Source organism: Armigeres subalbatus, chromosome 1 (assembly GCF_024139115.2).
Source record: "Armigeres subalbatus isolate Guangzhou_Male chromosome 1, GZ_Asu_2, whole genome shotgun sequence".
Classification (NCBI taxonomy): domain Eukaryota; kingdom Metazoa; phylum Arthropoda; class Insecta; order Diptera; family Culicidae; genus Armigeres; species Armigeres subalbatus.
The window spans coordinates 246,670,871-246,687,767 of record NC_085139.1 but is presented as its reverse complement, the minus strand read 5'-3'; the positions used below and the strand labels follow the sequence as shown (position 1 = coordinate 246,687,767).

The 16,897-nt window shown below is 43.1% G+C and overlaps 1 protein-coding gene across 7 annotated transcripts in view; it reads left to right on the top strand.

Moving 5' to 3' along the window:
• Positions 1-16,897, top strand: part of LOC134206369 (uncharacterized) — a 446,638-nt gene that overhangs the window by 80,839 nt on the left and 348,902 nt on the right. For all 7 annotated transcript variants that reach the window (XR_009978273.1, XR_009978269.1, XR_009978271.1 and 4 more), the window contains exon 2: positions 11,376-12,516. Coding sequence is in view for 2 of the 7 variants with exons in the window: in XM_062682068.1 (XP_062538052.1) it covers positions 11,707-12,516 (810 nt within the window). In the remaining 5 variants the exon portion in view is untranslated. The remainder of the gene's footprint in view (positions 1-11,375; positions 12,517-16,897) is intronic.

The window sequence follows — 16,897 nt, the reverse complement described above, 5'->3', positions numbered from 1 at the left end:
CAGCGGTATAACAGATCTTTTTCAATATTTACGAAAAACTGTCCTTGAGCTCAGATCCTAATATTCAAATTGATCAACATGAAGATCTTCGATGTCCCCACTAGTTTATGAGTTGAAACAGCTCCACGGTTCGTCATTACAACATTACAGACTCACTACATAATTCGTTGAACATCTACGACACTCCAAACTGTCCTTGAGCTCTGATCATAATATTCAAATCGATCAACAAGAAGATATACGATGTACCCACTATTTTTATGAGTTGGAATAGCTCCATGGTACGTCATTAGAGCAATACAGATACACTACAGAATTCGCTGGACATTTACGACACGCCAAACCATCATTGAGTACAGATCCTCATAATCAAATCGATCAACATGAAGATCTTCGATGTCCCCACTAGTTTTATGAGTTGGAATAGCTCCACGGTACGTCACTTCAACATTACAAACACACTACAGAATTCGTTCAACATCTACGACACTCCAAACTGTCCTTGAGCTCAGATCTGATTATTCAAATCAATCAACATGAAGATCTTTGATGTCTCAAATATGTTTATGAGCTACAATAGCTCCACGGGATTTCGTTGCACCATTATAGAAATATGACAGAATTCGTTAAATATTTACGACACTCCAAACTGTCCTTGAGCTCAAGATCTTTATATTCAAATAGATCAGCAAGAAGATTTTTGATATCCCCACTATTTTAACGAGTTGGAATAGCTCCATGGGACTTCGTTACACCATCACAGACAAACTACAGAATTCGTTCGACAACTACGACACTCCAAACTATCCTTGAGTACAGATCTGAATATTCAAATCAATCAACATGAAGATCTTCGATGTCCTCACTATTTCTATAAGTTGAAATAGCTCCACGGGCCCTTCTCAGCCTAGCGGTAAGATGCGCGGCTATAAAGCAAGACCACGGTACGTGGAGGAGGCTAATGAGCTGCTGCGAGAACCATCCATCGTGCACACCGCAAAAATCGTACGACTACGGTGGGCCGGGCACGTAGCCAGAATGTCGGACAGTAACCCGGTGAAATTGGTTCGCGACAAAGATCCGACGGGCACAAGAAGGCGAGGTGCGTAGCGGTCAAGGTGGATCGATCAGGTGGAAGTTGACTTGCGGACCCTCCGTAGACTGCGTGGTTGGCGACGTGTAGCCATGGCCCGAGCCGAATGGAGAAGACTCTTATATACCGCACAGGCCACTTCGGCCTTAGTCTGAATAAATAATAAATAATAGCAAGGCGGCAACAGACCAGTGGGGGATGTAATGCCAATAAGAAGAAGAGAAGTTCCACGGGCGTTACACCATTATAGCCACATTACAGAATTCGTTGAACATCTACGACACTCCAAACTGTCCATGAGTTCAATTCTTTATATTCAAATCTATCAACAAGAAGATCTACGATGGTATAGCATGAATTTACCGCCAAAAAACGTGTATGGCGAAGGATATCTAGGGAAGATCCATAAAGTACGTCAAGCAAAACAATTACCATTTTCAACACCCCTCTCCCCTTCGTCACACTTCTTGTAATGAACCTCTAGTTTTTTTTATTCGTCACGCTGCTCAGACCCCCCCCCTCCCAGTAAGGACGCACTTTGTGAATGGCCACCTTACACAAATTTCATCAAAAATAGGAGCGTTTCTCGAAAAAACAATCCAGCTACCAGTCTACTAAGTATTTTTTTCGATGAAGAAGATTATTATTGAGAAACGTAATCATTGATACACTGCTTCCAAAAAGTTTACCCCTAGTGTGCTGCATGTTTTCAGCAGTGTACCAGAACTTAACGTGTCGATTCGAATCTGATTGTTTTTGATGATTTCAGAACTAAAATGAAAGTTTTACTGAAGCGCCTTCTGTTGACGATCTCCCAGAATCACATCAAATGGTTGCAGAGGAGCTGAGAAATAGATTTTTTTAACAACATGTTTCAGATATTAAATTTAATTTATTTTGGGATAAGTATGGTGAAAAGCATTTGAAGTAAAATTATTCACACATAAATTACTTTACTCTTACTTGTAAATGTTAGTATTAGTACCAACCACTTTCGTGCGATACTGAAACCAATTATATTGTCGATTGAATGTGTTGCGAGCTTTACTCGGTTCTAGGTATTTACGCAATCCTCATTTATTGGTAAGACTGTCATCTCATGATACCCCTTGGTGGTTTCAATGCTTATAGAAATGTTAAACATATCGTACAACGTACGTGATCATATAGAACCTCAAGCTCAAACTCAATTGCAGTTCTGACTGAGGATACTGTAATATGTTTAAAATATATAATATGTATAATAAGTTTGAAGCAAGTACGGGGACAATCCGTTGGTCCCGGAATCGGTCAAAGCCGTCAGTGGTCCATTTTATATGCATACCTCGCTTCCTGATAGAAAACCATGAAAAACGAACCGTCGAATGACCAGTTTTGGCGTTAAAACTGAAATGTCCTCTTCTACAGGTTCCCCGGGGACAATCCGTAGGTCCCGGTAGCGGTCAAAGCCGTCAGTGGGGGGCCGTACACATATTACGTAAGCACTTATGGGGGGAGGGGGGTCGGTCAATATCTTACGCTCCATATAAATAAAAAATCATTTGTACGAAAAAATCTTACATGGCGGGAGGGGGTCGAAAAATCCAGAAAAAATGCTTACGTAATATGCGTACGACCCCTGGTCCATTTTATATTCATACCTCGCTTCCTGATAGAAAACCATGAAAAACGAACCGTCGAATGACCAGTTTTGGCGCTAAAACTGAAATGTCCCTTTCTACAGGTTCCCCGGGGCACCCCAGCGACTTTAGGATCCGTCTTTTCAATTGGTTTTTCATTATTGACGTATCAGAAGACTTTTGGAATGTAATCATAATGGAAGATCGGTCAAAAAGCTTGATTCAAATGAATTTGTGACCTGGTCCCTTTTAAAACTCCCGATCGGCACCGATTCTAAACAAATGGCTATATCTCACTTGATCCTGGTCCGATTCCGAATTTCAACATATGGTTCTAATCAGAAAGAGCCCTACTTTATTAGTGGTTACTAATATTATTCTGTTTTCAACCACAACTTATCCTAATACCCACCACAAATTCACGGTTCTGAACCTACCTTCGAAGAACCCGGAATATCTCCGGTATCAAATGACCATGGTCGGTTCCATAGACATATGGTAAAACTACATTAAATTTCTAGTTCAGGCATCCAGGAATTGTCAAAATCGGATAATAATTGACATAGTTACAAGATATATAGATATTCTGGGAATGTTGTAATTTTTATATACTGGTGTAATGATGTCTCCTGGGGGTTTTTGCAACTAACACATAAGCTCAGTAGCCGTTGAATCAATCTATTGGTCTTATAGACCCCCAAGATCTGAATTCAAGAATGGTTTGGAGTACCGTAAATATTCTGGAAAAATTGTATTGTGTATATACTGGTGTAATGATGTCCCGTCTTCACCAACTTACACACAAGCTCGGAAACTTATGAATCACTCTGTTGGTCTTGTAGACTTCCAATATCTGAGGTCAAGAATGCTTTGGAGTATCGTGGATATACTGGGTATGTTGTATTATATATATACTAGTGTAAAGATACAAATAGACTTCATCAACTAACACACAAGCTCGGAAAACTATTAATCACTCTGTTGGTACTGTAGACCTCCAATATCTGAACTCAAGAATGATTTGGAGTGCCACAGGAACTCTGAGAATGTTGTGATTTGTGCATACTGGTGTAATGATGTCCCGTGGGGTTGCTCCAACTATCACACCAGCTCAGGACCCTATGAATCACTCTGTTTGTGTTGTAGACCTCCAATATCTGAACTCAACAATGGTTTGGAGTACCGTAGCTACTCTGGAAATGTTGAATTTCTTATATACTGATGTAATAATGTCTCGTGGAGCTTCTCCAGCTAACACACAAGCTCGGGAACCTTTTGAATTACTCTGTTGATCTTGTACGTCCAGATCTGAACTCAAGAATGGTTTGGAGTACCTTCGATATTCTGAGAATGTTGATTTTTTTATATACTGATGTAGTAATGTCCCATGGGACTTCACCAATTAACACACAAGCTCGGAATCCTATGAATCACTCTGATAGTCTTGAAGATCTCCAATATCTGAACTCAAGAATGATTTGGAGTACCTCAGGAACTCTGGGAATGTTGTGATTTGTATTCATTTCATTTATTTAGCTAACATCTAAACAGATAACACTGAATCAACAATTTGACGCCACAATTCACGGTTCGAGGCTGCATCTCTCCATCCTCGGATACGCCCCACGCTCGCCAAGTCGTTCTGCACCTGGTCTGCCCATCTCGCTCGCTGCGCTCCACGCCGTCTCGTACCTGCCGGATCGGAAGCGAACACCATCTTTGCAGGGTTGCTGTCCGGCATTCTTGCAACATGTCCTGCCCATCGTACCCTTCCGGCTTTAGCTACCTTCTGGATACTGGGTTCGCCGTAGAGTTGGGCGAGCTCATGATTCATTCTTCGCCGCCACACACCGTCTTCTTGCACACCGCCAAAGATGGTCCTAAGCACCCGTCTCTCGAATACCCCGAGTGCTTGCAAGTCCTCCTCGAGCATTGTCCATGTTTCATGTCCGTAGAGGACAACCGGTCTTATTAGCGTCTTGTACATGACACCCCAAGTAACATTTTGAGTTTTATCATACTCCATTAGCAGTTTTGGAGAGCAAATTTTGAAGACTAGCAATAAAACTAAGATCTACATGACAACCTCTTGAAGACCACTACAAGATTATGTTATGACCAAGTGGACCACTCTTGAGAACGTCTTCAAAGCAAGCTCGAGGTTGTTAATAAAGCTGCCATAAAACCGCTGTCAAAAAAGGGAATTTCTCTTTTGTTATTAAACTGGAGAAAAAGGAAAATCGTAGGAATGGAAGAATGAAAAAAAAAACAACATTCAATGGAAGGATAAAAAACAACATTCATGGATATGGATGTAAAATAATATGGAATCATCGGAAATTGGATGCCCCAGAACTCGCTCGCGTGCATACAATTTTGGTGCGCCTTCGAATTTCTGGTGAAACCAGGTAAGAAAAGCAGTTTATTTAAATGCGCCGTCGCAATATCGTGATTTACGGAAATTAAATTTGAGCAAATCAATAATCAATATAGGGTGGGTGTACCAATTGTCGCCATACATAAGAACAACTATTTTTAAAAAAAATAAGTAAAAGGAATGTGGGTGCACTTTATATATCAAGCGAAAGGTTTTACTTCCTGCTCCTTAGAACAGCTGTGAAAACCACAATAAAATTTGTTATTATTCTCAAAATAGATTAATCCATAATAGGAACGCATGCACCAGTTGTGGCACTATTCTTAATTTTGGTTCCTTATTTGGCAAATCCCATTGTTTTCTTATGGGGCTGGCCAAATAGGGACCACTAGTGCGACAACTGGTGCAAAGGACGTCAAAAATTAAGCAAAATCAATTTTTACAATTATGCTTTGCTTGTTTTGGAGAAAATCAAAGGTGTTATCGTATCATATGAATATGCTTTATCGATATAAACTTGGTTTGCGGTGATTTGATTGGCCATTTGGCATATAAAGCACTAGTGCGACAACTGGTGCTATAGCCACAACTGGTACATCTAGCCTACTGTTTTTTTTACTTGTGGCATTTTGATTCGCACCGAAAAATTTCTTGTGCTCATAGATGTATGAATCTGAAATGTAACGGTTGCTTCATATGGTTGTGAATATCGCAAAAGATTTTTGCCTATATGAAATCAATTCTATACTACCATCATGGCTGCTACTACACCGTGGGTAGTTGTGATGGTCAAAATACAGTTTTGCGTATCTTTCAAGTATAATAAATACTTGCTAGAAATTGCTAATTAATTCATTAAACAAGGAAAATGAATGCAATAAAAGTACTGTGAGAAGATGGAGAGAGGAATCAAGTATACGTGGACTCCAAGTAACTTAAATGGTACTTCAATCAAATTAACGGCGTTCATTTCTAATTCGATCTTTTAATAACTATATAATAAGCATCAGATAAACAGTTTCTGTCTGACGTTTTTGGTGTTTGTTTTGATTATGCGTTCTTTTTCAGGATGATCCATTTTCATTTTCGCCATTCCTCGTGCTGAATGGCGTCTGAACTATTTTTAATGTGAACGATGTTCAAGCCATCAAACCACAAATTCAAAAGTGTTTAGGTTATAAGCGATCAAGTTACCGGGGTCCACAATAATTGCAATTGAAGTTATGCTTCCACCAGCGGCAGTAGAATATCTCAAATATTGATTATCGCACTATTTGTTGCGTATTCGTATTTATACTATCTTAATTTAACGGAAATAAAAAGACATATTCGGTTAGTTCACTCGATTCTATTCTATTCCATTCTCAGGAGTGGGATTTGACCTATGGGTTTTATTGTCAATAAACAACAAAATTTCAAATATGCGAATGCCCAATTTTCATTGTGGGGGAACAGCTCCTACATACTTGATTTTTTTTACCGGGATCTCAGCAAAATGTTGAACTTTTCCGAGATTCGCACAGCCGTGCCCCAGCAAACATGTTTTTTGCCGAGATTTCTGTCAAAATTGCTGAAAATCAGCACATATTTTGCTGAAATTCAGCTAACAAACGTCATTTTTGCTGAAATATCAGTTTTTTTTATTTTGCTGGCGCACGGCTGTGCGGATTTTTGCCAAGCTGCAGAAATATAAACTAAGTGTGTAGATTTCATCTCATGGCTCCGATGTTCATCTCATCAAAAACAAAGCAATGGAAAGGTATTTGATTTGCTTCCTATTTTTGTGATTTTTTTCAGAAGTGAGCACGCATGTTTACCAAAAGAAGCGACGAAATTTTTGCCGTATTTCTTTGTTTCGTGATGAGATGAAAATATGTTCAGTGAGATGGAGATCGGGACATTCCCCTATTTATTGTTTTCTTTGTTTAAGTTTTCGAGAAACTTGTAGCAGAAACATTATGATAGAAACTTTTGTTTTTGGCCATTCGGTTGGCCATAGTGCATGAAGTTCAACATAAGCATTATGTTCTTGTATAATCCCATTATAAACCTAGAAAAAACCACTAAGTTTTTTGGAGGTTATGCGTAAGACAAGTCTATGACCAAAACATCCGGTTTTATTACAGTTTTCAGAATTGGTTGTATTGGAGTCCTCAAGATAATCATTAGCCCACTCATAAGTTTATGAAGCTTTTGACATTTGTGGTTTTATTAGACGTTTTATTATGGTTTTGGAGATAGCTATAAGTCTTCAAACAAAGCTAATCTTGCAGCATTGAACAAAGCAGCGATAAAACCGTCAAAAAACTCAAATAAATCCATGAAGTCTTGAAATTGTTACTTGGGACATTTGGTGCGGTGGCGAATCTTTTTCGACCGCAGTTTCTTCTGGAGCCCGTAGTAGGCCCGACTTCCACTGATGATGCGCCTTCGTATTTCACGGCTAACGTTGTTGTCAGCCGTTAGCAAGGATCCGAGGTAGACGAATTCCTCGACCACCTCGAAGGTATCCCCGTCTATCGTAACACTGCTTCCCAGGCGGGCCCTGTCGCGCTCGGTTCCGCCCACAAGCATGTACTTTGTCTTTGACGCATTCACCACCAGTCCAACTTTTGTTGCTTCACGTTTCAGGCGGGTGTGCAGTTCTGCCACCTTTGCAAATGTTCGGCCGACAATGTCCATGTCATCCGCGAAGCAAATAAATTGACTGGATCTATTGAAAATCGTACCCCGGCTGTTACACCCGGCTCTCCGCATGACACCTTCTAGCGCAATGTTGAACAACAGGCACGAAAGTCCATCACCTTGTCTTAGTCCCCGGCGCGATTCGAACGAACTGGAGTGTTCGCCCGAAATCTTCACACAGTTTTGCACACCATCCATCGTTGCTTTGATCAGTCTGGTAAGCTTCGCAGGGAAGCTGTTCTCGTCCATAATTTTCCATAGCTCTACGCGGTCTATACTGTCGTATGCCGCCTTGAAATCAACGAACAGATGGTGCGTTGGGACCTGGTATTCACGGCATTTTTGAAGGATTTGCCGTACAGTAAAGATCTGGTCCGTTGTCGAGCGGCCGTCAACGAAGCCGGCTTGATAACTTCCCACGAACTCGTTCACTAATGGTGACAGACGACGGAAGATGATCTGGGATATCACTTTGTAGGCGGCATTAAGGATGGTGATCGCTCGAAAGTTCTCACACTCCAGTTTGTCGCCTTTCTTGTAGATGGGGCATATAACCCCTTCCTTCCACTCCTCCGGTAGCTGTTCGGTTTCCCAGATTCTGACTATCAGTTTGTGCAGGCAGGTGGCCAGCTTTTCCGGGCCCATCTTGATGAGCTCAGCTCCGATACCATCCTTACCAGCTGCTTTATTGGTCTTTAGCTGTTGAATGGCATCCTTAACTTCCCTCAAGGTGGGGGCTGGTTGGCTTCCATCGTCCGCTGAACTGACGTAGTCATCTCCTCCGCTGCCTTGACTTTCACTGCCTGTACTCTCAGCGCCATTCAGATGTTCCTCGTAGTGCTGCTTCCACCTTTCGATCACCACACGTTCGTCCGTCAATATGCTCCCATCCTTATCCCGGCACATTTCGGCTCGCGGCACGAAGCCTTTGCGGGATGCGTTGAGCTTCTGATAGAACTTGCGTGTATCTTGAGAACGGCACAGCTGTTCCATCTCCTCGCACTCCGCTTCTTCCAGGCGGCGTTTCTTCTCCTGAAAAAGGCGGGTCTGTTGTCTCCGCTTCCGTCTATAACGTTCCACGTTCTGCCGGGTACCTTGCTGCAGCGCGACCGCCCGCGCTGCGTCCTTCTCCTCCAGAATCTGTCTGCACTCTTCGTCGAACCAATCGTTCCGTCGACTTCGACCCATATACCCGACGTTGTTCTCCGCTGCGTCGTTGATGGCTGCTTTGACTGTATTCCAGCAGTCCTCAAGAGGGGCCCCATCGAGCTCACCCTCTTCCGGCAACGCTGCCTCGAGATGCTGCGCGTATGCAGTGGCGACATCAGGTTGCTTCAGTCGCTCTAGGTCGTACCGCGGCGGTCGTCGGTACCGAACATTGTTGATGACGGATAGTTTTGGGCGCAGTTTAACCATTACCAGATAGTGGTCAGAGTCGATGTAAGCGCCACGATATGTCCTGACGTCGATAATGTCGGAGAATTGCCGACCATCAATCAGAACGTGGTCGATTTGTGATTCTGTCTGCAGTGGTGATCTCCAGGTGTACCGATACGGGAGGCTGTGTTGGAAGTAGGTGCTGCGAATGGCCATATTCTTGGAGGCGGCGAAATCAATTAGTCGTAGGCCGTTTTCGTTCGTCAGCCGGTGAGCGCTGAACTTTCCAATAGTCGGTCTAAACTCCTCCTCTTGACCAACCTGAGCGTTCAAGTCTCCTATGATGATTTTGACGTCGTGGCTTGGGCAGCTGTCGTACTCACGTTCCAGCTGCGCGTAGAATGCGTCCTTATCATCATCAGTGCTTCCGGAGTGTGGGCTATGGACGTTGATTATGCTGAAGTTGAAGAACCGGCCTTTGATCCTCAACTTGCACATTCTTTCATTGATCGGCCACCACCCGATCACGCGCCTTTGCATATCGCCCATCACTATGAAAGCTGTTCCCAGCTCGTGTGTGTTGCCGCAGCTCTGGTAGATGGTATGATTACCTCTAAACGTTCGCACCATTGATCCCTTCCAACAAACCTCCTGCAGCGCTACGATGCCGAATCCACGGTCCTTGAGCACATCGGCGAGTATGCGTGTGCTCCTGATGAAGTTGAGAGATTTGCAGTTCCACGAACCGAGTTTCCAATCGCTAGTCCCTTTTCGTCGCAGTGGTCTTCGCCGATGGTTCCGGTCCGTACTCTCTTGTTGATTGTTCGTTGCTTAAGATTTTTTAAAGGCTGGCTTGCAGGGCCTGACACCAAACCCCTAAATTTCCGGAGGACCATTCCTCCTTATTTCCGGTGGACCATGGTGCACAGTTTCATAGAGTCCCTCGCTGGCACTCGGACGATGATCAGCCGCCCCTAACATGGAGAACAGACGCTGTTGTGAGCCGATCCTGACATGGAGAACAGACGCTCAATAAGATTTGCACCTCCGGAGAGGAGCAAACCCCCTTCCCTGTCAGCATACGACCATAGTTCCCACCGGGGTTGGTTACCCGATCTTCCCTAAGGTTGCTCGTATCCCGGCCAGCACCGCGGGAGGTAGGGATAGGAGTTGCTGGGTAAGAGGCTAAGGACCGCGAGATGGGGTCTATTTTATTCCTTCAGGTACGCGAAGTACCAATGGTACGCTTTACCCAGCATTTGCCGTGCCATTTGTACCATTTGTGATTTGTATATACTGGTGTAATGATGTCCCACGGGGTTGCTCCAACTAACACACAAGCTCAGGACCGTATGAACCCCTCTGTCGGTGTTGTAGACCCTTGGTTTGGAGTATCATAGCTATTCTGGGAGTGTTGATTTTTTTTAAATACTGATGTAATGATGTCCTACGGAGCTTCTACAACTAACACTCAAGCTCAGGAACTTATAAATCACTCTGTTGGTCTTGTGGACCTCCAAGATCTGAACTCGAGAATTGTTTGGAGTACCATTGATGGTCTGGTAACACTGAGATTTGATAAAAATAGTTTAATTATGTCTCAAGTACCATTTCCAACTTCAAAATAGGATTGAGGCCCCGTAGAACGCTTTGTTGTTTATGTAGATCATCAAGATTAGAACTCCAAGAAGGTTTGGAAGCCCTGGAAGATCTCAAAAAAAATATTTTACCCCGTATTTGAACTTTTTCATGAATAGCGTCCGTTTTTGAAGCAGTTTGTCTAAAATTTATGCTGAAACAAGACGTAAAAAAATCCGTATTGAATCGGTTAATGTGCTAATGATCTCACTCCTGTGTCATGAAATGCGCCCTTTAATAGCTTTTTAAACATTCCACTGGTGGGGGAAATTTAGCGCAAATTCAGGACGTTTTTAATTCGCTCTATTTTAATACTTAAACAATATGTACGAAAGTTGCCATTCATACTGTTTTAGATTCCTTATCTGCCAATGAGATGGTAATTTCGACTGATTTTAAAATGGTTCAAACCATGATTGGATACCCTAGTTTTATTGCCGAAATTTTAAGATTAACTTAGAGCACGTCTATGCGAATTTTGTCGAGCTGTGAAAATTAACACATTATTTATTAATTTCGATTTAAGTTTGAATATAATTGTAAGTAACGAATTAAATCATTGCATTATTTTTGTTCTATTTCACAGATGTTATCCTCAGGGCTTTCCATCACCAGCAAATAAGTGAATAAGTGAATATGAGGCGATTGTGATTGAAGTAGTGAAGTAATCGATAATCCAATCAGTGTTGTATATGAAATCTGTAAATAAAATGTGATAATTATCGAAGAAGCTTTGTAGAATCATCGCAAATTTCTCAAATAGCCCAAGTGAAAATAATATGCCACTGAAAAACGCCCATGCTCTCCAGCAGTAACCCCGCGATCACTGCTGTGAATGCTCCGAAAGCGCAAACGCAAACGCATCCTCCTCACCTGCGCGTCTAGTCATCCATCGCCGCCACCGGCCGAATTTCGAAATGGAGCTGCTACAGCGAGTCATGTTTCTGCTGGGTTGGACCCTGGCACTCGGCTTAGTGGAAACCACCAGCCCGCTCAGCGTGGTCCATCATCCCCAGCACCAGCAGCAGCAGCAACAGTCGCCACAACCGCAACAACCTTCCGGAATCGGACAGCCCGAGGGACTGATCATCGAGGATTCCCCGATCGCTCCCTCCTCGCAGTACATCGTTCAGAAGGACGTCTGGAACGGAGGAGGTGCCAGCAGTAGCCATCACTCTCACCACCATAGTAGTAGTCAACCCCAGTCACCGCCATCATCATCGTCCTCTTCCTCATCCTCGTCCTCCTCTAGGGATAGTGATAGTAGCGATAGTGGCCCCAGCGATGTCCCCCATCGATCCCCGCTGCATCCCGGCGCAAGAAGTAACGACACTTTCCGTTCCTCAGGATCGGGAGGAGGATCACCGTCGGCGGCGAGCGGAGGACTCGCGAGCTTCTTCGGCTTCGGCAGTGGTGGTGGTGGCGGCGGCAGCGAGTGGACACTGATGGAATGCTTCTCGCTGCGGCGGACCCACCACCTGTACTATCAGCTGGGGAGTGGGTTGTTCTTCCTGGCCTTTCTGGCCCCGAATGCCCCCTTCGGGATGCTGTGGCTGCGCTGCATGGTCATTGCCGGCAGTGTGCTGCTGATTATTTGGGGCTGGCAGGTGGAGTGCACGATGGATGCCGTGGTGTGGGCCAGCCTGTTCCTGATCATAAATGCGATCTACGTGGGAGCGCTGCTGTGCAAGCTGCGGCCGGTCAAGTTCGAGAAGGAGATCGAAGCGGTGAGTAGGGAATATTCTGTGGAATGTGTTCTAACTGCTAAGAATCTTATCATTGCAAACAAATTCTCCAATCCAATCTTTCCAATTCTTTCGGACACGCCGCATAACTTTTACTAAAACTAATTTAACATAGATGAAAGGAAGTGGAGATAAAAAAGTATAATTTGCGTATTTTTAGCTTCCTGCTGGAAGTTTCCGAGTTGAATGAAGTGTACCAAAAATTGGGTTCTGTTTTTCTATCTTTCAGGAAAAAGGGTATACGCATTTCTTTCATAGCCGGTTTTAAATGAGTCCTTCCTCGAATAAACCTGCCAGTTTTTGTTTGCGCTGTTTTTACTTTTTCCCGCCTCACTCAATGACAAACATTTCACACCCAGAGTGAATGAATGCTAAAAACTTTATCCACAACCCATTACCAAAAGTTCATTAACCTTTCTCATCAAAACGTGCCAACCAGGTCATTTATTAGAATGCGTTCATCACCGTTGTTCTGACTGTCGGTTTTGCGAAACATTTTACGATTATTGTTATTAACATTTTTTTTGGGGTCTCGCTTCCATCCCCAAAGTGGGTGGAAATGATCTGAATCTCGGATTTTATTTCATCCAGGGCCCCATTTCGCTCCGAAGGCCAAAACCATTTCGCTTCCAACCAAAGGTAGACCAACGCCGGCGGCGACGATATAAAACCAAACGTGGGAGTTTTCCGGCTTTTATTGTCTTCGCGAACGAGAAGCGGGTCCGCTTCTTTGACTTTCATGTCAGGTCGAGCCAAAAAATTGAATTATTAAACAGGTAAATTGGTAGAACGTTGTATGTGCGGGTTCTACTTTGTCTTGCGAGAAACGGATAACTCATCTGTTGCGCGACTTGTTAGTCTAATTGCAGCCGTCATCGGCAAGCGATCCGTATCTTGAACGGAGATATTCATCATCATGGCTGAGACGGATTATTCGCCGCTCGAAAGCAACAGGCGAAATGATTTATATTTTAAAGGAAAAAAAACAAGTTGGTAACTAACTTCACATTTGGCAATCCGGATGCGTCCGCATAATGCTTGCTGATGCCATCAGTCCATTGTCGGTTGTTTCAATTCATGGAAATTAGTAGACAGTTTTATAATTGATAATTTTCGTGTGTCTTGATCCGAATTATGCAAATGTTTCAAAGAAAACCTTCTTATTTAAAACGAAGGTTATACAACCTATTTCACTCAACGGATACAGTACGATCCCGCCGATACCATGTTCCAGACAATTTCTCATTTGTGTCTATGATTCCACACTTTTAATTTAACAATGTTATCATTTTGGGTTCAAGAAGAAGAGCATAGACCGCGTTTGATAGGTCTCCTGAAAAAGAATCCGTTACATAAACTTAGGGGCCATTTTTAAATTCTGATGCGTTTTCTTGGGAAATTCACAACAAATTTCTGCGGAATTTCTTTTAAAGTTCCCTCGAGAAAGAACTTCAAAATTGCTACGGAAGATTCCCCAGATTTACCAAAGAAAACACTTCAGTATTTTCATGGGAATTTCTTTCACTTCGAGAATGTGTTATAATCTGCAACACATTGTTAAACCCACCATGAGATCTAGTATTATTTTGCCCATTGGTTATGTGCGCAGAAAGTTGAAACTTTGAAGTTCACTGTAAGAAAGATTGCAAAGTAATACATAAATGTTACCCAATAAATGAAAATGGTCTCAGGTGCCAGAAGCGGTGAATCGGAACACACTACAAGCAATGCCAATTCGTCAAAACCAAGGACACAAGGTTCATTGGAACAGAGAATGTTGGATTACGGATTTGGGCCGAAGGCTCTGCGGTTCTTGTGAAAATCGATGCTTTGATCGTGAATTATTATTTTTTAGAGTTGAGGGAGTCAGGGAACTGGTCTCCAGTAGCATTGCAAGCAAAGACGTAAGATTGGCAATGCGGAGATGGCGAGTTCGATTCTCGGTACGGTCTAGGATTTTTTTTTTTTTTTTTGTCTTTATTAAGGAGACTTTCAGCCCGAGGCTGGCTCGTCTCCGGAGATCCGGTCTAGGATGTTTTCGGGTTGGAAACTTTCTTGACATGCTGGGCATAGAATACATACATGCCACACAAGATACATACTCATGCAATGGTTGGTATAGAAAAGCTTTCCATTAATAACTAACAACATCCTGGAGGAACATGGAGGAATTCCTGGAGGAACTTCCGGAGGCTGTTCCGTCGTTTGGGAACAGCTGAATGACTACCCGAAAGAATAAAAATCTCCAAATAATTATACGATGGGACTAACCGTACCGCATTCGAAAAATAAGCAAATGGTTTATGCGCCACCTCAGTATGAGGACCATTCGCCAAGATGATTTGCCCGGTGTGAGACCTAACCTCAGGTAGGTTCAGTTTGTTCCTTTAAAAAGGATAAGAAAACGGTCCGGATGTCCCCAACTTTCTTTACCCAAGTCTTATTAAAACTTCCCTCAAGCAAACGACCATAGCTAACGACTCTACCCTAATTGAACCGGTTCAAAAGCTTTCCACCAGAAGCTTTCCGTTTTCATCATCGGAAGTTTTCCCATCACTCACACCAAATATCGAAACCGTTCTGGAAACCGGTTCAACCTTCATACGAACTTCACATCATTCAAATTCAAATCTAAGCGCGCGGAATGAAATCTTTCTGAACACTAAAATCATACTTCACTTCAGCGGATAGGGGACATTAGCCAATTTATTATTCTACGGCGTGAAAAATGTGACTTAAGTCTACAATAGGGTTCACAATAGTTTTGGGTTCACAATTTATTTATTCGATCTGTTTCTATCCCTATTTCCTATCCTATTCTGTGCGTGTCTTACGAAATCACTCCATATCTCCACTCTATTGTTTCTCCGACGATCAAAAACGTTAGCACAAAGCAACGATGCAAAAATTCGGGAACGCCGCAAATCGAAGCCGGTCGTTCATTAACAAATATTCGTCGGTCACATGTGCACACGGACAAAAATTAAAGAGCTCTATGCAGTAGTACTTACAGGCGCCTGTTTTCGGTGATCTTCGATGTGGTTGATCGGTGTTACCTTCGTCGGCTACATGCTGCCCTGGTTGGCGATCAGCTTTGCCGTTTGGGTTCGGTGACGTACGACCACGCGCTGGCTGGTACGGTAGAAAGGTGGAATGCCTCCTCACTGGACTGGCTTCTCGATCAATCGACTGCCTCCGGATGGTGTAGGGGAGAGCTTCTTCTTCGTCGATTTTGCTTGGCTGGCTACTAGGACTATTAGTAGTCACCTAGTGCAGCGGATAAACGCACCAAAAAAGGGGGCGCAGTTACCGCGATTAACCCACGTGAATGACGTTGGCGTGGGTTCTGGCCTCAGAAACGGTTGGCCAGCAGATTTGCTCACTAGAGGACCCGATGGAGAGCTGTGGCTTGGATGATGGCGGTTCGATCCTTGGCTTCAAGCTGGGAATAGAAAGCCGTCGCACGGCTGCACGCACGACAATGGGGATTAAAAGACACGCACTTGCACGCACAGAATTATTCTTTACCTTTCTATCTTCTTAACTTTTACACACTTTATCTATACGGGATTGGTTTTTAAGCTTGTTTTAGCTAACTGAAAGAAGCACAATGAATTAGCACCAGAAAGATTTCTAAGTTGAACAAATATCTTTACTTCGAATATCGCGATCACAGGCAGAGCCACACTTCCAACACTTTTTCGAGTCTCCAGGCAAATGAACGAGTTAACATTTGTCCTCAGATAGGAAAGCTAAGAAATTAGATAATCCGGAAACGCGAAATCGCCGAACAATTGGGATCTAGCCGTTAATTATAATCCTTTGAAATAAAGGCATCTCGCTTTGGCAAGTTTCTGTTGGATCATGTCCTCTCATTTCCCTATCTTTTCCATATCTATAAGACCCGAACTGAGTTATCAGTTCCGAAATAATTTCAACCTTCGGAATCGTTAATTGATTTGCTTCTTGACCTCGCGAATCGAATGCGGTAAAGCGTGTCCATCCGTTTGCCTATATTTCAGGTGTAATTCGGTTTTTAAGCTTTCTTAGCTGGTATGAAAATAACAGTAATGACTCGATTTATAGAACTCGGTAAATATTGGAATTTTATTGAAAGTTTCTTAATTTAATTGAACTATGACAATTAGAGAAATACTAGACATTTAACAACAAGATAATAATAACGAAAAATAAAATAGACGCTTCGCGTACCTGTTACAAATTCCTGGAGGAACTTCCGGAGGAATTCCTGGAGGAACTTCCGGAGGAACTTCCGGAGGAACTTCCGAAGGAATTCCTGGAGGAACTTCCGGAGGAACTTCCGGAGGAATTCCTGGAGGAACTTCCAGAGGAATTCCAGGAG